Source organism: Leguminivora glycinivorella, chromosome 17, assembly GCF_023078275.1.
Source record: "Leguminivora glycinivorella isolate SPB_JAAS2020 chromosome 17, LegGlyc_1.1, whole genome shotgun sequence".
In the NCBI taxonomy this organism is placed as follows: domain Eukaryota; kingdom Metazoa; phylum Arthropoda; class Insecta; order Lepidoptera; family Tortricidae; genus Leguminivora; species Leguminivora glycinivorella.
In genome coordinates, this window is record NC_062987.1 from 10,000,646 (window position 1) to 10,023,444 (window position 22,799).

At 34.0% G+C, this 22,799-nt stretch overlaps 2 protein-coding genes across 2 annotated transcripts; both read right to left on the reverse strand.

Moving 5' to 3' along the window:
* Positions 1–1,151: 1,151 nt before the first annotated feature.
* On the reverse strand, positions 1,152–5,450 carry LOC125235538 (general odorant-binding protein 69a-like). The gene is made up of 5 exons (XM_048142129.1): positions 5,298–5,450; positions 3,510–3,686; positions 2,773–2,884; positions 1,945–2,030; positions 1,152–1,281 (listed from the first exon to the last, which is right to left on the reverse strand). The coding sequence occupies exons 1-5, from the start codon at positions 5,358–5,360 to the stop codon at positions 1,252–1,254; spliced, it is 468 nt and encodes a 155-aa protein (XP_047998086.1). The 5' UTR covers positions 5,361–5,450; the 3' UTR covers positions 1,152–1,251.
* An 11,172-nt stretch (positions 5,451–16,622) lies between these two features.
* On the reverse strand, positions 16,623–20,076 carry LOC125235210 (general odorant-binding protein 72-like). The gene is made up of 5 exons (XM_048141687.1): positions 19,844–20,076; positions 18,952–19,027; positions 18,726–18,814; positions 18,273–18,384; positions 16,623–16,743 (listed from the first exon to the last, which is right to left on the reverse strand). The coding sequence occupies exons 1-5, from the start codon at positions 19,904–19,906 to the stop codon at positions 16,655–16,657; spliced, it is 429 nt and encodes a 142-aa protein (XP_047997644.1). The 5' UTR covers positions 19,907–20,076; the 3' UTR covers positions 16,623–16,654.
* Positions 20,077–22,799: the final 2,723 nt, after the last annotated feature.

Below are 22,799 nucleotides of genomic sequence, written 5' to 3' on the forward strand. Positions count from 1 at the left end.
ATGCTAGGCTGAATTAGTTCGGTTGAGACTTCAATTTAAGGCTTAATTCTAAATCATTCCGTTTTAAAACGTTGCGAGAAGTGTTAAAATTCGTTTACCGAGCCGATTGATACAGTCGTATCAAAACCAGTCGGTACGGTATTACCAATTTGTAAAAGTTAAATCGGATTCTAGATTTTTTGGCGACGCCTGTTATTGTCCTTATTTAATAACTATTATTCTTCGTAAAGGGGGCACGGGCAGGAGAAACCAACTGCCCTCTTTCCGGGGTTTCTCCAAAAGAAAAAAATCTAACTCATTGCATGCCGGTCATCGGCCATATGAACTGCCTCTCTTAGGCAACGGCTAAGTTGCTACCGTCTAGCCTATCAGCTAGCAACATCCTTGATCACACTTGAGGTAACGACAAGTCTTTCTTTACATGTAGGGTACACGGCAAAAACATAACTAAGTAGTCCATTTTTTTTTATTAGGTATATAATTTTTATTTCAAAAAGTAAAGATTTCAATGAACTGGTTACAACAGAGTCATGTTAATCTATAGATTATCTGTGCATCAGGTCATTCTATTCGAAAGCAATATTTTCTGACTTTTGAGTATGAGGCGTAAAGTTCATTATGCCAGTGATTGTTTTGACATGAAGTAAGTCCGAATTCGATGACGTCACTACATCGCTGACAGCGTTTTCGGTGGCCAAAATAAATTAAAAATTACGCACATTTTAAACCGAAAATGCGTACCTAGTCATCGTACACTTTTAATACCCAAAATGTATAAATATTGGTTTTTTATGTCAAATAGGATATTTGCCTCCTAGTCAAATCAGCTTATTTTTAAGAACTGTCAAAACGAATTTCAACATCTAGACGGTCACGCGGTCAATAACGTCACGATCAACTCAGTTACTATATATATATTTATACATGACTTATTAAATAGAAATTGGATTTAAAAATAACTTCGTTCCATGTTTTTCTTATATTTATCTGATGCTTTAGTTCGTTAATGATATAAAATATTTTATTATAAGTACATATGTAGTCAAGTTCCCTATACTATTTAGGTACAGAAGATAATGATTTATTGTGCCAAATTCGATATGAGTCTAGTAGCTTATTAGGGATATAATTAAGTAAAAATAATAAAGCGATTGAATTCAAAATATTTTATTCATATTTAATTTTAGTTATCTAAGTCACAGCATTACAAAAATAGGAAATTTTGTTCGCATTCAAGTTTATCTTTATGCTTTATTCCGAGAAGTACAGGGAGAGGCCAAGCTGTAACAAAAAAAAATAAGTTAGATTAAATAAAGTGTGAGTGGAAAGATGAGTTCGGATTACCTATTTGTGCCTCTTGAGTTTACAATTTATTCTTTTCTCGATGTAATGTAATACACAATTTCCCTCTATAAAAAAGTCATCATTTATTACAAAAGACAATAGTTAGTAAAAGTATTCTTGCAAAAAAATAGCAGAGTCAAAACATTTTGCCAAACATTAGGTTCTATTTTTCAGCAATGCTTTGGTGGCATCAATATTAAACTTTGTCAAGCTACGCACGGATGGATATGCCAAGTCACTTGTCAGCTCTAATCTTCTGCAGGACAGGCACGGGATAAGTGCCACAGTATATCGCCGGTTAAATAGACCCCAACCCGCTTTAATTAATACAGTAAAGAACGGCTTGCCAATCTCGCAGACGAGGATACTGTCTCTCGTATCATGTGGTAACTCTGCAGGGCTAAGATGGACTATCATAATTTGTCACCATGTCTGTCACATTCTAAGAATTATGTAAGCGCCAAAGTGACGCCTGTTATGACAAGTGATAAAAAGACGACCACGATACAGCCACCGATTTCCAAAGAAATAAAGTAGTAGGTACTTATTAATTTCTAAAAACAAAGCCGTTTGCTAATGTTAAGTACGTAAGAAACATACCAGATCCTTCTGTTGCTTGAAGCACTTGAAGAGCAGTACAGCACGATCACAGCCAGCGTTGCCGTCGCCAACGGATTCAGCATTCACTGCAACAAATTACACTGTTGCTCATGCCCGTATCATCAAAAGGGGTATTAGGTAGAGCTCATGAAACTTGGAGTTTTCAATTAAGGGGTTGAAAGAAAACGAAATTGTGATATTGCTGCAGGGCCTTGCTGCCTTGATGCTTGGGTATAGATAAAACTATACCTTATTTATTTTTATCCTTATCTATAGTCAGTCCTGTCCAAGCATTTGTTAAAGATCTTGGTTATGTAGGATAATTATGTTGGCTACTTTTTGTCTCTTTCAAATCCCCCACTTCCCAAAAATAGGGGGTGCAGCATTCCACAAATTTAGAATTTAATGTGAGCGAAGCCGCGGGTAAAAGCTAGTCCATATTAATATTAATAAATGGGAAAGTGTGTGTGTCTGTTTGTTTGTCCGTCTTTCACGGCAAATCGGAACGACGAATTGACGTGATTTTTTAAGTGGAGATAGTTGAAGGATGAAGAGTGACATAGGTTTTATCTCTTTCGAATCCCCTACTTCCCAAAAATGGGGGGTGCAGCATTCCACGAATTTCGAATTTAATGTGAGCGAAGCTGCGTGTAAAAGCTAGTATTACATAATTATGTCTGTTTTCTAGTGAGTTTTAATCGATTTAAGTATAATTTTTCAACAGTTAAATAATTATCTGTCAATGTTTTAATCAATATAGTAATACCGGAATCCATATCTTTGTCGGACATCTGCTAAATCCTATAATAATTGTTCCAAGCCACTCACCAGAACTGCAAGCCTTGATTGCGCCGTTCACCTCATCCTTTTTCGCGTCTGAGAGGTAAGGATTGATCTTCTCAAGAGCGACGGCCTCAGAGTACAGGCCCTGGTCATCAATCTGTAAAATGAAACGTTTTTCAATCAGAAATCAACACACATTTATTACGTATTTTGATTGCAGTCATTAGTCGTACAGTTGCAACTGGTCTGAAATGCAAAATATTCAGGTATTGTTAGGTTAGGTTCGTTAGGTATCTAAGGTATCTTCAAATTGCCAAAGGCCAAACTGCACAGAGTAGTTTCGTCGATATCGGTTTGAAGTTAAGATAAAACGGAAAAAATATATGATTTTGCGTTTTAAACCATTTGCTACTAACCCGTTACTTTGAGAGAACTTTTCGAGGTCCAAGTAAGTATTTATCTCACTCTCACTTTAAAAAATATAAATATCTCACTATGAAACCAATCACCGAGTCGAGCCGCATTGGTTCCCAGCTAGCAATGCACCGAAGAGAAGTTTCCAAAATTGCGAATAAGGGTAAGCGTGTTCCACCTTAGACCGCATCATCACTTACCATACCACTGGTTTGATCGTGGTCAAACGTCTACTTATTCAAACTTAAAAAGATATTGCTAATGTTCTCATTGAAATAACTCGATATTGTTTTTCGGACATATTATGGCCATAGCTACGCCGCTTAATATGTATTAAGTACTTTAATGAACAGTAAGTTATTACTTACCAGACCACTCTTCTTGAACATGCAAGCGACGAAGCACTTGTTGGAGTCATCGGGCTCCCGTTTTTCCTGCTTCCATTGCGTCAGCTGGTCATTAGTGAAGCCAAGCTCCGAGGCGCATGCTAACGCATTTGCTCTGAGCTTCTGTCTTATCACTTCCTTCTGTTCGTCGGTTATTGCCTGGAATAAAAAGATAATTTTAGAATCTAGGATGTGTTTTTAAAAGTATTCACATTCTTACAAATATCAACATATTATTAAAAGTAGGTACCTACCGGTGCTACCTAACTTATTATATAAAATAAAATGGCATTTTCATTGCCGGACAGAATTGATTACCTACTGTAAATAACTACTTATTAAAACATATCGGCGTGTAGGTATGACAGAGTTGCATCTTATCCACAAAAGTGTAAAGCAATTTCGTACAAATTTTAACTTGATGCCGAAAGTTGACTGATGGAATTTGAAATGATGAAATTAAATCATATTATTATTGTTAAATAATGCGGCCAGCTTTCTGGGCACCTTACCCAACGAGCAAGACCTGGGCCAAATATTTTATTTATAAGTTTTATTGTAAGTTTTAATGTAAGTGTTTATTGTATTATTTTATAAGTTGTTTATAAATAAATAGTATTTTATACAATCGTGATATAATACAAAGCTTTTCAGTCGAGTACCATGTTTAGGCCACGAAGCCTTGCTGAGTGGCCTAATAGTACGGTACGAGAGTGATAAGTTTAATTATATCACTATTGGATACAATACTTTTTCTACGAGCCATCATCTTCATCATCAATGGACGGAAATATCATCATTCATGCAAGTTAAAATTAAGTTAATAGCGTCGTTCGCCGTTGTATCAACATCGAATTACCTAGCAACCAATTGTTTGTAATAACCGTCTCTGATTGGCCGATAACGCGACAGATACAAAAAAATGTATTTCAGATGCAGGAAAATTTGCCAGGTATCGCAAATTAGTATATAAATTGTATGAAGTTCTATTTTTGAAATTATTACAGTTAACTAAAGTCAACTATAATGAGCTTATTATAATTGAGCCGGAACTGCCATAGAGTATCCAACACTGAAAAGTTAGCACTTATAGTTTAGTCTTTGGTGCCCTAATTGACAGATAACAGTCGACACGTAGAAAAGTAGAAAAAAATATTTATGAATTTGATTTAGTTTCATGTTTTGTACCTACAGTTAATATTTGCCTCGTGTTGTGGTAGTGAAAATTTAGTGTTTCACTCGGAGGTAAACTTATTTAACCTTCTTCGTGCCTTTAAACCCTCGCAACACTCAAGATTCCACATTCTGAACCACTCGCTACGCTCACTAAAATATTGGAATCATTCGCTTGCTCGGATGTCAATATTATTTGTAGTAGTTAATTTGTTCACTTATATTATCAAAATTACTTTGCACTTTTGTGGATAAAATTTTGACATCCGTTTTAGAAGAATCAAAATAGCTTTTATCAATTGCTGTGGTGAAAATAACTATTTTACTACAAAACAAAAAAGTAAATAGAACTTGCAAAAAAATAGGCCATTCTTTAGGAATTAGGTATGTCAAAGTTATTATTATGAGTTAGTTTCTAAACAAAATAATTTTATATTTTTATTTATGCAACTTCATTTTATTTATAAATTACGATAGAAAAACATATGGACAATGGTTACCTACTATGTTTAGGTACTTTTCATAGTGTCCAATAAATAAATTAAATAGCCTTTTCATAGCAATATGGTGTTTAGTAACTAAAATATTAGTACTTACAGAACAATCGTTTACAAAAGCAGCCACAACCGCCACAACCAGAACGTAATAATACAACGCCATCTTTTATCAAAATAAGTCAATGTAAATAATTCCCAAATTTGGCGCTCTACTCTGAGAGAGATGAGTGGACTGTGACGCTGCTCCGGCAGTCGTCCTTTATATATAATCCCAGGCTTATTTTTTGTAAACAAACACCTGCACGAGGAAAACATTGACGCCAAATCTACGAAGCCATTAGCAACTAGATCATTATTCCTCCCTCCTACACAAGAGTCGAATGTTTAGAACACCGATATATCGGTTTCTCTCGCTAGATAAAGGAATGATGGGCAGTGAGGTCACGTTACATTGGATTTAACTAGGCACGACTAAACTACAGTCACATAAATGCCTACGGCGGGGTACAAACTCCGTAGTCTGTTTTGTCCTGAAGATTTATTCGCTAGATAATAAAAAAAATTGTAAGTAACCAGGTAGTAGGTATGTACCTATTGTGTATTAGGTTATATTTACATACCTAGTTATAAAGTACAAGATCACAATTGCACAAGCAGAAAAATGGGTAAACCCGATGAAAGATAGAATTTGACATGGTGCTTGAATAAAACGTTGAATATTATTTTACAAAAATGTACAATAGGTATTGTATAATAGAAATTAATGTAATTTACTAGGTAAGTACTATATTAACAAAAAACTTTTAAATTTATGATTTCTACTTATGGGTGTAGATAAAACAGGGTTATCCGTCAGTACCTACCTACATAATTAAGTAGGGATTCAAATATTCGCTTGACAAGTATGGCTTATGTTATGAGATTCATTTTATTCATTTCATAAACCCATATTATGTAAAGTACTAATAATGATAAAGTAGCAATTAAATAATTTTTAAGAAAAAAAAAACCGCCGCCTTTGGGGTTCTGGTGAAAGCTACTTGCCAATGTTGGATTACTTATGTAGAAATGTGTAGGTATTTTTTAAAGCTGCTTTTGATGCTTTAATTATTTGATGGGTATACAAATGAATATACGTATACCGTTAAGGTTTGAGGAGTTTCCTCAAATCCTCATAAATCCGATTATTATTGTTTTTATGTTATAAGCCTTATTGTAACTTTAGCTGTAAGTTTTCCTAACAAATAAAATAAAATAAATAAAATAAAATAATAAGAAATCGAAGCTTGACAAAATTTGACTTGAAAACTCAATATGCTTAACAAACATAACAAATAAATGTCACTGTTCTGAACTTAAATGCACCCTGTTCTTATAAAAATGCCAAAGTCACTATAAGTGTGCCGTTCAGATTTGAGGAGTTCCGTTCTGACCATAATCAGCAGTTCCACTGCACCAAATGTCACTGTTCCGTACGTAAATGTATGCTGTTCCTTAAAAAACACAAACATCACCATATGTGTGCCTTTCAGATTTGAGGAGTTCCCTCGATTTCTGCAGGATCCCATCAACAGAACTGGGTTCTGATAAAAATGGGACCAATCTGTATGCATATACGACTTTTGACGACCGGTCTGGCGCAGTCGGTAGTGACCCTGCCTGCTACGCCGTGGTCCCGGGTTCGAATCCCGGTAAGGGCATTTATTTGTGTGATGAGCACAGATATTTGTTCCTGAGTCATGGATGTTTTCTATGTATATAAGTATTTATATATTATATATATCGTTGTCTGAGTACCCACAACACAAGCCTTCATGAGCTTACCGTGGGGCTCAATCAATCTGTGTAAGAATGTCCTATAATATTTATTTATTTATTATTATTTATTATATACATTCAATAAAAAAAAATTCAAATTGGTCCAGTAACGAACGAGATCGTGGAACAAACATTAAAAAAAAACAGACGAATTGAGAACCACCTTCCTTGAGAGATTTGAGGCGGCGGTTAAAAATAACAGTCGATTTCTCAATTGTTCAATTTAGAATGAGACAAACCGAAACCTGGCTCCGTAGCCGAATGGCATTTCTACGACGCGAAACGAAAACGAAACGCCGCGAAAGGTAGTCTGGCTCTGTCGTGCAATATACAAGAGCGATAGAGATAGATATCTACGAGCGTTTCGAGAGCGTTTGTGCATTCGGCTACGCAGATTTTATTGTTATGATGTGTATGTAGGTTTAAATTGAATTAGTTTCATGGACCTACCTACAGTAATTTACTTCCTGACATTTGGACTAATGAGAGTAATGAGTTAAGCAATTTATTTCATCATGTTTGTCGTTCTTGAAATTGGCTGCGCTTATCAATTTCAGTAAATAATAACTATACTACAATATATTATTACATACCTACCTAAAGCTCCAGCACCACCACCGGACCACCCACAATAGATACCGAAAACAGGTACAGTCAGCCAATTTGAATCCTAGGCCACTGTAGAACCTTTGCACAGTAAACGTCAATGTGACTTCTTATGGCAAATAGAACATGGTTTAAATGAGACAGGGTTCTAGAGTGGCCTAGGATTCAAATTGGTTGACCGTACATACATTCAATTGGGTCAAGTTATCCTATTGTAACCTGTATCTTTCTACACTTTTTGATACACATACCCATGAACGATATCATACTGGACTGACAAAGCCCATACAACAAAGCGTACCCTTAAAATGTATGGGCCTTTTTTAGGCTTAAAACTAGGTGGCGCTGTTTCGTAGCCTGAAAGTGGCCAAAATCATATTTTCCCCAAATATTTTTGCGCGTTTTTATATTTTATAAGAACAAATAACATATTTCTTCATTTTAAAATCATGATATCACGTCAATACACATTTTGAAAAAAAATGTAGGCAACGTGTGTTTATTGATTTTCATTAACTATTAAATAAATTTAATGGGTCAATAAGTGTAGTATGGGAATGTAACATGCTAGTATTATTTATTACGACATGTGTTATCAAATACTTCACACTAACTTAATGTTATTTTGTGAGGGCGTCTCACACTTATTAATTAATTTATTATGTATGAAAATTGAAAACGATGAAAATATTTTTTTTTTCGAATTTGCCGAAAAGTGATATACCGGGTGGTTCCTGATAATGAACCTAAAGACGTGTCAAATTTAACGAAACCAAAAAAAACACGGTGTACTTATATTATATGGCCACAGACGTTTGTTATGTACACACACATCTCTAAGTAAATATTTGTACGTAACAGCTTTGGTGCGACATCAGCAATACTTCTCTCCGTGTTTTTTCTTATAATTATCGATGCTTTATTTCGTGCAGGGGTAAATTATTTTATTTTAAGTGCCTACAGTCAATATACCTATTGTAACGTTAGCTAAATGACTAGGTGCAGACGCCATCAGATATATCGGAGCGGTCAAGATGCTCACAATAATCTGAACACGCCTCTGAAAAATAAAATAAAATGTTACGCGGTCCTGGGTTTGAATCCCGGTAATGGCATTATTTGTGTGATGAGCACGATATTTGTTCCTGAGTCATGGATGTTTTCTACGTATATAAGTATGTGTTTATATATTTAAGTATGTGTATATCGTCGCTTAGCACCCATAGTACAAGCTTTGCTTAGTTTGGGGCTTAGTTGATCTGTGTAAGGTGTCCCCATTATTTTTTTTTTTTTTTTTTGGGTTAAATTGTGGCGTAGGCGAAAGGCTGGCAACCTGTCACTGCAATGTCACAGTTTCGTTTTCTTTCAACCCCTTATTTGCCAAGAGTGGCACTGAAGCTTCAGTAGTTTCATGTGTTCTGCCTACCCCTTTATGGGATACAGGCGTGATTGTATATATGTATGTATGTTATTTTTAATTAGTTTATTTATTTCGAGAAAAGGGCCCGATATTGATTCACAAGTCTTGAATTAGTTAACATTCTGACCCTTCCTCCCTCTACTTAAACATTTGTCTGAAATTATGAAATAAAATGATTTGTCTATATAATGATAGTGATAGCACGTCCCTCAAATGAGCGAGCGTGATGATGACGCACTGAGATCAAGAGAGGAATCTCTTTTTTTACCAATGTACAATGTACCTACCTACCTACACTCTTGTTAAGGTGATTTTCCACCGGCAGAGCGGAGAGGGAATTGAAATCGCCCTGACCCTTTTCCACTAAAAATTGCCATTAATAGCCATCGCGGGCCTGCGCGGGCCTGCGCGAGCCTGCGCGTGCCTGCCGTAGATTGTAGATTTCATACGATGCTCTATGTCGAAAGCAATACAGTACATTTTTACTGTAGTAACAGTAAAAATGTACTGTACAAGTAACAAATATCTCAATTGAAGTCTCGCACATCCTCTTCAATCCGCGCCTCGCGATGTCTCGTCGGTAGAATACCACCTTCGAGTTAATTTATACTCTAAGTAGGAAGCAATATGGTTAATTTTTACACTAACATATATTTCAATTCACGTCCCGCACATCCACGTCAATCCACTCCTCTCCACGCTGAGCCACTTTTCGTCTCGCCCTGCCGGTGGATAATTACCATCAGAGTTAATTTATACTTTAAATCGGAAGCAATACAGTTCATTTTTACACGAATAAATATCTCAATTAAAGTCCCGCACATCCCAGTCAATCTTTACTGTTTCCACCGAAGATGCGCTGGGCGAGAATCGAAAATTTGCCATACAAATTTCAATTCCCTCCCCGCTCTGCCCATTCACGCCCTGCCGGTGGAAAACCACCTTTACTGCATAAATGACTATTTATGGTTTTATAGCACCATTCACGTAATCACATGTTCAACAGAGATACCCAAGAAAATGCATTGTTTAAAGCCTGAACGGAGCATAATTGTCGACCATGACGTTGTGTTTTCCTAGGCAATTACTTGAAGTGCAAATCTGCATGACGGGCAAGTATTATATAGCAAAGATTTTTATCATAGTTTTGTATAGAAATAGACAATCGCACTACTTTATATCAATACATAATATAGTATATTAACTAGAGTAGATCCTATTAAGGGATAACTATCTTTTAGATCAAGAGCCCAGGCCCGCCAGACCTTCCTCAAATTCTCAAGGATGAAACTTTGGGACAATGTAGAGTTCACATCGGCGTTTAATGTGTGCATATTTTCTAGTTCGGCCCATCGGCCAATTTTTTGCTATCAAGTGATGAAGGTGAAAAAAAAAAGTGCTTACTTTCCTTAAATTCTCAAGGCTGATTTTTATATATGTGTTAGAGCACGTTGTTAGAAATTGGTTATCATCAATGCCAGACCGTTTCCGCCGGCCATAACTTTTGCCAGACGCGACAAAGTTGGCAAAAAACGACTCTAACTTACCTCATTTTCTCAAGCCTGATTTTGATATATGATACGCAGGGACCTATAACTAGACCGTTTGTAAGCAGCCAGACCAATCGGATGGACCCAACCATCCGCCAGACCGACTTAAAGTTTCGATATGAGCATTAGTAGAATTGAAATATTCCGGGTCTATAAAAGCTAAAAACTTGAATAACGAATTGAATTTTATATTATAAATAACGTAAACAAGGAAAAAACAAATTGGTGCAGTGCATTATAAATTAAATATTCAATTCAAAGAAGTAAACAATCAATGTTACAACGGTATATAACTAAACGAATTTCCTTTCTCCTACAAAACATGGTAACATACCTAAGTGACGAACTTTAGAATTACAAGTTTAGGAAGTTTAAACATTTGTACTCAATACGAACATCATCAACCCCGTTATAACCCATGTCGGAGATGCTGAATTTTCAGACACGAATAAATTTTTGGCATTCTTCAAATACATGTATGCCGTTATAAAAAGTTTAGAATACTTTACGTGTGTACACAACATATACACTTATACTTTCCACCTCATTTTAACTGAACTTATATAAATGCTTAAATAACTTTTGTAGTATGCGAGGGATTTGACATTATATGCAACATACACATAGTGCCTTTATACATAGTGTGAGGTCCCTCGCCCACAAATTAAAAAGGATCGATCTTAAAACTAATTTTAAACCACCTTGTTCGACGACCGAAAAAAAAGTTTAATTTACTTTTCTTCTTTAAATTTATAATAAAATACACATGTACTTACGCAGTGTAAATAAAATTCATAGCTTAAAATTAATCTTGCACCACATATAAACTTTCATTTTTTTATTTCCTTAGAAGTAAAATTTTTGAAAGTCGCTTATTACGTCAAGTATACAATATACACGTAGCTTAATGTAGAAAATTCAAGTTTTTAGCTTTTATAGACCCGGAATATTTCAATTCTACTAATGCTCATATCGAAACTTTAAGTCGGTCTGGCGGATGGTTGGGTCCATCCGATTGGTCTGGCTGCTTACAAACGGTCTAGTTACAGGTCCCTGCGTATCATATATCAAAATCAGGCTTGAGAAAATGAGGTAAGTTAGAGTCGTTTTTTGCCAACTTTGTCGCGTCTGGTAAAAGTTATGGCCGGCGGAAACGGTCTGGCATTGATGATAACCAATTTCTAACAACGTGCTCTAACACATATATAAAAATCAGCCTTGAGAATTTAAGGAAAGTAAGCACTTTTTTTTTCACCTTCATCACTTGATAGCAAAAAATTGGCCGATGGGCCGAACTAGAAAATATGCACACATTAACCGCCGATATGAACTCTACATTGTCCCAAAGTTTCATCCTTGAGAATTTGAGGAAGGTCTGGCGGGCCTGGGCTCTGGGTCTATTGTCTTTCTAAAGAACATCGAAGTTAAAATGGCTGTTTGTGACTATTAACAAATAGAAGCAGGATAGATAGACCTTTATAAGTAAATTATATGGGTCAGAAAACTTAATTAAAGCTCATGTTAAAAGTGGATGGTGATAAGCAATAATGTGTCAACCCACAAAAACTAAAAAAATGAGATTTTAATGCCATGTTATAGCTGGATTTTTAAACTTCTATTTGCAAAAATGACCTTTTCATTTTGAAAATTTTCACTATCCCAAAAGTAAAAAAATAGGTTAACACAAATCCTTTATCGTGTGTTGCCTGTTTTGCATGAATGTGTCAAGAACCTTAACTTATTATAGTAATTGGCAGAAGACATATTTAAATTACAATAATGTGTTATGAGGGTTGACTCAAAGATTTTTTTACACTTGACTCATTCTTGCAAAACGCAAAAAATGACATAGTTACCCACTATGAGACTTGAATGATTATTGCAAAATGATATTTTATTCGTTGTTTTATGCTACGACCCGTGTTATAAAACATAAGTCATTATTGTTAAATTATATTCGGGTCATAAATTGTTCGTTTTTGGTGTAAGTACCATGACACTATATTGTAAAATATAACTGTTCATATTAATTTATGTTTGAATAAGTTATGACTTAGTCCATTAGTATATTTTTGCACATGAATGGTAAATTCAGTACGAAATTGAACATTTTAAGTCATGAATATACATATTCGTTATTATAATTTGCAAACATTTTTTACAAGTAGGTACGTGTTTATATAAAAATCTAATATAAGCTACTATTTTTTTATAATTACTAATTACATTAAGACGTGTTAATGTATGCATAAAAATATTGTTTGATTTTTGAATACTGAATGGTAGTTTATTATTTTGTTAAAGATATTTTATGTTTTGTTCTTGTACAAGTCATGAGTTATTCATAATTTAAATGACTTAGTCTATTTATTAGCGTAAAAAAATATTTTGTTGTATATTTTAGATAAGTAGTTAATTTTTTTTTAAAGATGATTATTTGGTTTTTGTAACGATTTATTGTTGAAAAAACACAGATAATTTAAATATGTGTCTAGAAATGATCATTACTCTAATAGTTAATTTATAGTATTTTATTCAACAGGCGTTTAAAGGAGGTCAAGAAATATGAGTGGCGTACTTTCCACGAGTATTTTGGAGTCAGTTAAACACCATTGCATACAATACTTTTACAACGACCATGCACTTCGTTTTAAATAATTCTCGCGAAATTCACACTGTTTTCTGTATTGCAAAGGTTTGCACTGTCAGCTCAGCTGCCCAAAGCCTTCTCGCGCACGCACGCAGTATCGTTAATACAATGCGTTGCCAAGATTACAGAACCAAACAATGCGTTTTCAGTTTTTTCGATACGCACAATCCTGTCAATGACGAATAACAGTTCGGGAGTAGAAAAATCATTAAAAGGTTTGATTAATAAATAATGTATTGATTCCTACATACCTAATAACATAAGTGACCATGACTGATATGTTACTTAACACTTATAAAGTAAAAAATATGCATAGGTAGAGTAATTTACAACAACAATTTATGTGCTTTAACATGTTTATTTAAGACTCATAGATATTTTTAAACAATTAGCAAAAGTGGGTTAAGTATCATAACACAGTCTTGAAAAAGTTTGACGTCGTCGAACAATTCGCAATAAAAGAAAAGGGCATTATTTAGTCAAATTGAAGTTTGTTTAGAAATTAAGCTACAATAATCACTACTACTGAACGTATTATAGCTGAAAAACACAACAATCTATAAAAAAACAATTTTTTTTTAAGAGAAACACAAAAAAATGAGAAAAAATCTTTAGACGCCATTTTCTCAAAACGGTTGGCGTGTGGGTTGACACATTGTTGCTTATCAGCATCCAAGTGTGAGTGATGTGTTGGAATAAAGTTTTTTTTTAAAATATATATATAATATAGGTATGCATGTCACTGCAACGTCACAATTCGGATTTCTTTCAACCCCTTAACCCTTAAATGCATGATGTAGATATGCATCATGCATTTTTGACTCTATTGACAGCGTGTCAAAATTCAAATTTGAATAAATCTTTGTCAAGGTCATGCATTTAAGGGTTAAGACAAGAGTGGCACTGAAACTTAGTAGTTCATGTGCTCTGCCTACCCCCTTATGGGATACAGGCGTATGTATCTATGTATATATAACGTAGGTACAGTCAACCAATTAGAAGTATTGGAACCCTAGGCCACTCTAGAACCAATAAAAGTTTTGAACCATGTCATTAGTGACGTTAAAAATCAGATTGTAAGAAATTTCTTACTGCTTTTCATTTTGACATGGCTGTAAAGTGGCCTAGGGTTCCAATTAGTTGACTGTACATACAGAAATAATTATTGTTTACTTATTCAAATATGATCATTCCTGTCCACATATGGTTTTATACTGAAGGAATTAGATTAATTCATATTTATATTATGTCATATACCTATCTGATATTTATCTTTGTATTTTTATGTTGTTTACAATATGCTAAGCAGATTCAAATTTAAAAACATCCGATTAAATTCTATTCAATATGGTATAATTTCTTGAACTCGGTCAAGGACGACCACTGCATATAAAAAAGGGTTTTGTGTACACATATTTCCTAGAAAACAATATCACCTACATTTTAACTTCTGATTAGCAGAAACGTCTGCAATCGATGCCACTAGGCTTAGAATAAATTTAAAAGTGGAAAATGTCTGCCTTGGGTGAGACTTGAACTCACGGCCTCTGGATAAGTCACAACCAAGTCTCACCCAAGGCAGACATTTTCCACTTTTAAATTTATTCTAAGCCTAGTGGCATCGATTGCAGACGTTTCTGCTAATCAGAAGTTAAAATTTAGCATGGTTAGCGCATCGTAACTGGTGAATTTCCAATATGACTTGGAACTCCGGTTGCCGTTTAAGAAGTTTAACATTCTTACGGTAGATGTCGCTACGGGTCCCATTGACCTAAGTAGTGGAAAATTTCGCTGGCTTGGTTGAGGTCTTGGTGGCTCAGTTGGCAGAGCGCTGGAATATTTATCCAGAGGCCGTGAGTTCAAGTCTCATCCAAGGCAGACATTTTCCACTTTTAAATTTAATATCACCTACGTATAAATCTAACCATAAATCATTCACTACAGTTAATAAATTTAACAGGAAGGGTAACAGGTTTTTTGTACCTTTGTGAAATATATAAAATATGATTAATTAAATTTACAATATTAACATAAGTCTAAAACAAAAGACAGATTAGTGGTTATTTCTTAGGTATTTTATAAGTTAATCGCCCTTTCTACTGATAGAAATCATGGACTTTCAATAGGGACTGAGCTCAAACTTTTTTTGCCATACTAAATTGAACTTTATCACCGGTATAGAAAGGCGTTCTTATCAGACTAGTAAAAGTGTGTCCACATGAGAGGGTCAAAGTTGGGGCTGGTGTCCCTCTCGCACGTGTGACCAGTGTTAAAGAGATTACTATACAGGGTGGCCCAAAATTACGTTGACAAAAAATAGGGAAATGTTGAAATAAACCAAAATATCGAAGTTACCGAAAATATTTTTTTATTTTATAAATATTGTATATTTCTACATTCACCATGGATATTTTAACAGCATTCATGTACATTCGCAAGGTTTGCAATGTAAACCAATTGTATAAAGACATTTTTTCCAGATTTATAAGATTGATACCTTTCAGTCTACTTACGTCAATTCACCTAACTTAAAACTATAAATCATAGTTTGTAATTAATCTTAAAATCTTAGCCCGTTTATTGATTACAAAAATTAGTATATTTTACAAGCTATAATTGCAATATGTTAGACGAAAGTCATACTAGAGGTGCAGCGGCATACCGTTAATTTTTTGTTCTAATATTTGCATTTGTACTTCAAAGCCAAAGGGGGATATTTTGAAGCCGATTCGATTTATTTGGTCAAAAATTATTAAGGTTTCACATTTTAATTTGTAGGACAGTCATTCGTGTAAGGACAGAAAAATAATTATACAAACGTTTGTAAACGTATTTTTGGGCCACCCTAGTAGTATTTTTAACTGTATGATAACTAAGTTTATAAACTTCTTAAATTATTTTTGTATTATATCGAGGCAAAAGTATTAATACCTTGTAACGAATTGGTAAGTCATTATTATGAAGGCATAAAACCAAAGATTTGCGCAATTAAAAAAAACCTTTAATTCGGTATTAGTAGATTTGGTAGTAACTTTGAATATTGACTGGTATCCCCAAATAATGACAGTGATGACGTCATTCAAATGATTTTGACAGCGGCAATAAGTGCGAGAGGGACACCAGCCCCAACTTTACCCTCTTATGTGGACACACTTTTTGGCCTAACAACTCAATCTAGCTTAATAATATATAAATCTATGATAGAAATATAATGCTATGCCCAAGTACCCAGGCAGACAGGATTGTTACTTAAGTTCGTAAAGAACTTAAGTAACAAGTACTTAGTACACTATTTTTTTTGTGAAACGTTTTATTATAGGTTTTGATGAATTATTACGGTTAACGTGAAGTGCATGCAAAAGGTTAATAAAACATGTGAAATTATATTCAAGTTTTTATTAAAAACAATCATTCTAAGCGAATATAAAGTTTTTCGGGTCATCCTCATAAATACATTTTGCAGTCCAGAAAGAGGCTTCGCACAAATCCTTGTATTTCTTCGCTGTAAACGAAACGTCAATATTTAAGGTGACTTCTGCGAAATTTAGAGCGATCGTATCCGAAAATATTAACTTAGTCAAAACAGTACGGTCTATATTGATGATTGGTAAAAAACACCTTCTGACAACTGACTTTCCTTGAAACGTTTTGTATGTTATCAAGTTACGTTTTTTAAAACGTCAATGACTCATTGCAGAGGCTCATATTGAACCGCGAGCGTAGCGAGTGGTTCAAAAAGTGGAATCTTGAGCATTGCGAGGGTATCAAGGCACGAAAGTTAAACAAACTTTGCCACCGAGTGAAACACAAAAATTTTCACCACACCAACACGAACAAAATACTGACTATAAAAAATCAAAATAAATGAAATCCATCAATTTATTCAATATTTATGATTCAAAATCATCATTTAAAGGTAAAATCTAGCAGCCAGATTAAAACATCGAGTTAAAATTAGTATAAAATTACTTTGCCCCCTTGTGGATAAAATTCAATTTTGCTATCTGTTTTCGAATAGCAAAGAAAGCCTTTACCAGTTGGTGTGGTGAAAATTTAATACCTACTAACTTATACGAGTATACCTTATACTTATTTATATAGGTACATGCAATTAATCATATTATACTAGGTGCGCAATGCACATATTTATGAATTTCACGGTGGATGCATTCAAAGGATATAAATGTGTTTATTCAGTTCGAGTAGCTTAGAATTGTATAGCCATTAAAATACAATAATAATTTGGATTTGGGTGATATAAATATCGGCTTAAATTCGACCTTGTCCAAATTCAAAACAAAATTCTAGGTACAATATTCATAATGATGCGTATTTAGTAAAATCTTAAACCAATTTAACATTAAGCTTGATACTCGTAACTACGATTTAAAAAAAAGACCTTCCTAATGTCCTCATCGTTGCCATTACAAAAGTTAATTTGGAATGGAAACCCTGGTATCCATACTAATATTATAAATGGGAAAGTGTGTGTGTCTGTTTGTTTGTCCGTCTTTCGCGGCGAAACGGAGCGACGAATTGACGTGATTTTGAATGTGGAGATAGCTGAAGGGATGGAGAGTGACATAGGCTAATTTTGTCTCTTACGCCGTGGCTTGCGTGGGCGACGGTCGCGCGATGGTCGCGCGACGGCGATGCGACGCATACGAAATCAAACCTTATCGATATGGAAGTATGAGACGCGACGGCGACGGTCGCGCGACCGTCGCCCACGCAAGACACGGCGTTACTAACGCGAGCGAAGCCGCGGGCAAAAGCTAGTATGTAAATATTGTAAATAAATATAGGTACTGATATTATCACCGCACTAACTTTGAGGGAAACTCATATCATACTTATTGAGTTGTATGATATGAGTTTAAGTTGTCACAAATGAACTTTAGATATTGATCGAATAATTAAATATTAAATAGTGAACTTCGAACCATACACTTAAAAAATTGTTTCGTATTATAAACAAAACGATGTATAATTTAATAATAAACATAAACACATATAGTTAAAGTTACTCACATACATCCTTACACGCTTCTACCGATTTTTTGGCAGGTTCTTTTAAATCTGCGGGGTACATTATATCAATCTGTTTTATAGATGCTTCATAACTTAATTTGTTGTTCTTAACCTGAAATTAACGTGAAAAAATATAAGTTTGAACTGAAGCATTAAACTAAAAAGCATTTTTTTTTTATATTTTGGTGATAACTTTTTTATTTATTAATGGTGGTCACAAATCTTTTTATGTATAAGATATTTCCCGGGAAAAAATAATAATTTGACACATATTATTGCTTCGGTCAAGTTTTGTGAGCTAAGGGCCCATTTAGATGGTACGAGAACTCGCATACGAGTTTTATTACATTGCGGTTTTTGATGGCTGTGCAAATTGTATGTAACCTCAACTGCCCGCAATGTAACTAAAATCGCATGCGAGTTCGCACGCCGTGTAAATCAGGCCTTACTTACGACATTAGCCATTTGGTAAATACACGCAATATAGCACATGACTCCTTTGTCTTCAATGAACTTTCCTTTTTCTATGTCTCCAATCATATCTGTAAAAGCAATCCATGTCATAATATCTACTGGATTTACCAAAATATATAAAAGTATGACATTTCACTGCAATTTTTCTATGTGTTTTGGTGGCTTTATTTTGTTTTATTGCATATAAGAAAATATGTAACAATACCTTCAGATACATTTTCTTTGGCCATGCATTTCTTTTTGAACGCTGCTGCAGATTTTTTCATTTGCGCTTTGGTTAGCTGTAATTAGACTTATACTCTAATAAAAACTTGTAATACGTTATTATGTAAGTCAAACATCAGTTAGGTCCAAGACAAAAAAAAATGTGGATCCAAAGATGTATAAAGGCCCACATTTTAGATCCCAACCTCATGCTCATGATATAGTAAGTTTCATTAATGATAGAGTCATATCTTAGTTAACTACTCATGACATACTTACAGGAGCTATTAAATGAGATATTCTTTGTTTTCTGTGCATTCTTCTGTGTTTCCAAAAGCATTTGTCCAATTACACTCAATACCCACAGTAAAAAATAATATAATTGTCTATGTATTGCTTGACTGGAAATCTTACAGTGATACAAGTTATATAGCTAAATACCTACTTCTTCTCATCTCTTACAAATTTTAATTAAAAAAAAATACAGGATGGAGCAAAAAGGACCCTTGAAACTTTGCAAATCTTACAGTGATAAAAGTTATATAGGTATTTACCTCTTACAAATTTTAATTAAAAAAAAAAAACATTTTTATTTATACAAGGTGGAGCAAAAAGGACCGTTCAAACTTTGCATCGTGCCTTTTGAGGTCATCATAAACAACTTCTATTATGGGACAAAAATGTGAAAAAATGTGAATGATGTGAAAAAAAATTTTGCTGTTCCATAGAAATGAGCGGCTTATTGACCGTCGAAATGTATTTGTAACAGTCATTTTTTTTTTGCGGTATCACGTTGATCCCATAATAAATCTTGTTCATTCCGACCTCAAAAGACACTATGCAAAGTTTGAACAATTATTTTTGTTTCTCCGTGTATATTTCAAGAAACTTACAGCATCACATCCATTAGCTAAAAAAGCAAGCACCATAACAAAAACCCAGGTCCGCCGGTCCATGGCTAATCTCCGCCGCCACAATGGCGCATCAAAACGATTGTCGTTTTCTTCAAACCATATAAAGGAAGTCGATTTCCCTTGATTACAATACAAACGGTGGGTTTAATCAAATTGACGGCATTGTGAAGACGTTAATTGCACTAATTGTTGACACTAAAGTGCAATCAAGAGAGCAGTATGTGTTTACATAGCTCTATTGGCATGAATGCAGCAGAATTAATAGCTATATAATCTTTAAATCTCAATATGCTTCAGCAACATACGATAAAAATTACATCTTTCATCCAGGTAGTATGCTGTGTGTCATTAAAAAAATTATATGTGCTTAAAAATCATTTTAAAAAATTACACGGTTTTATTTTTGCATATGCGTTTTTATTAACAGCTCGTCAGTGTCGTTACAGTTTATATTATTTTTTTAATTATAAAGTATAGAACCAACTGCAGCTTCTTCTAAAAAAAACGAATTTAACATTTTTTAGCGTGGAACGCGTGATAGGTCAAAAAAAATTCCAAGTTTTATTTTTTGTGTTTCATGGTGGTAATTACAGTACTGAGGTTTTAATTATATTGAATGAAAAAAATATCAATATAAGTAAGTAGAAATCCACTCAAATTTATTAAACATGCCAAAGTTTCTCGGAAGAAATTAAGGAAACACGAAATTGGCCGGATCAAAGTCGTAAAGACATTTTGCAGTGTAATAACTGGCTTCGCAGATGTCCTTGTATTTTTTAGCTGAAAAGAAGTAATTATGCGTTTGAGTGCACGGATGCAATGAATATGTACTGATAACTGGCTATGTCTGAAGTTTGTTATGACCCATAAGCCATAAGTGAAGTGAGAACCTTAACCCATAAGTGAAGGCGTTGTGGACCCCACTTGTTCATAGTGAGCTATTTTTAAATATTAATAGTTTTTTTAACTACTATATACCCAAAGTAAAGGTCTACATAATATTTTGAAGTAAACTTACCTACTCCTTTACAATTTTCTATAGCAGCTTTTACAGGATCTTTCATTTCATTCGGGAACATCATATCGACCTGTTTTACCATGGCATCGACTGTTACTTTGTTGTTTTTCACCTAAAATATGAAGTCATTCATAACTTCAACACTTTTGTGGCTTTAACCTTTTGAAATTGGCCTTAAATTACGCATCATGTGTCAAAAACAACCTAAAATTTATTTTACTCTGTGAAGATTGTATTATAATGTACCTAAATTGCTCTGCCTTTTTAACCGACTTCTTTACCGAAAAAGAAGGTTATTTATTCGGGTTCTTGTTTTGTGATGTGAATGTATCACGATCATGAGCCGATTCGAGAACAAATATATATTTAAACATATGCATCTGAATTAAATGTTCTTTTTTCTATATATTTTTTTTTTATTTAAATTTGTAATAAAATTTAAAACTTACCACTCCACCAACTGAATAAATGCAAGATATATAGCACATAACGTTTTTTTCTTCTAAAAATTTTCCTTGTTCTATCTTTCCAACTTGGTCTGTAAATATTAGATGTAATAGATGTGTTACTTCATAATTAACTTATAAATTATAATACAAACAGGAAATCATGCCATACTCTAATTAGGTCTGTAACTAAAGGCAGCGGCAGGTACTTGCTTCTAAAAAGCGTAAGATCTAAATTACTATGTACTTCAATATTTTTGGTCGCATATTAAAATACCTTCATTCTCTATACATCCATCCAGTAGATTAAATAGTGAGAATATTTATATTCGTTAGATCCAATTTTAGATCGATGGATCCAATGAGATTTTTTTTTTACCATACAATGGATCTAACCAATGAGCTACAACTTCGGTGTTGTCGTCACTTTCCATCAGGTGAGACTAAGGTCAATCACTTGCCAGTTTATAATAAAAAAAAACTACTGAGAGGTTATTTTAGCTCGCATCTCGCATCAAGTTTTATATGTATGATATTTATATCCATACCTTCTGTTACATCATGTTTTGGCATACATGTTTTCTTTAGAAGTTTACCGGAATTTTTCAGTTGCGCTCTAGTCATCTGCAAAATTAAAATAAATATCGACCAGTAGATACACCAAATAAACAAAAAATTTGCCATATCCCTTGCTTGACTCGATTCGAAACAAGTTTGTATTTATCCCGCTACTAGTTTTCTAAAGTTCATAGGTGCACAAAAACTAAATTGAAAATGCAACGTCGTATTTATTTATTTATTTAATCTTTATTGTACACAAAGAAAGAAAGACCTATAGTACAAAAGGCGGACTTAATGCCAGACAGCATTCTCTACCAGTCAACCTTTAGGCAAAGCATTGTGCATCTTTGACTTAAACTTGTAGTATTACTCAAAAATTTACATGGCATTGTAAAACATAATAAAAAATTAAAGCTTTGGCTGGATACTTACCGCATATGAATTCCATATACATAGTGTGGTTATAAAAAAGACAGCAAAATATCGTGGAAGCGCATTTCTACAAAAAATGTCTGTAGCTATCTGTGCTGATACAAAGAGTTCAACTCTAACAGCGTATGCCATTTTATAAACATTTTTAAATACTTAATTGCAAACCACAGTGTGAAAAGTGGTGTATAGTTATTCAGAGAGAATTGCTAGGAGCGTAAAGAAAATAAGCAATTATTATTAGAAACAACACCTAGTATTGACACACAGCATTTATGTAAGTAAACACAATTAAAGTGGTGTACATGTACCTACTGTAAAAAAAAGTCCAGCTAGTATTTAAATACCTTTTCTATAAGATACAATATATGTTTTTATACCTATAAGTAATATAGGAGAGGACCAAGAGATAGATTAGCTGAAGGTAAATGATTACTGAAAGCCTGAAATGGACACTAGAAGTTTAACCTAGCAACCTTCC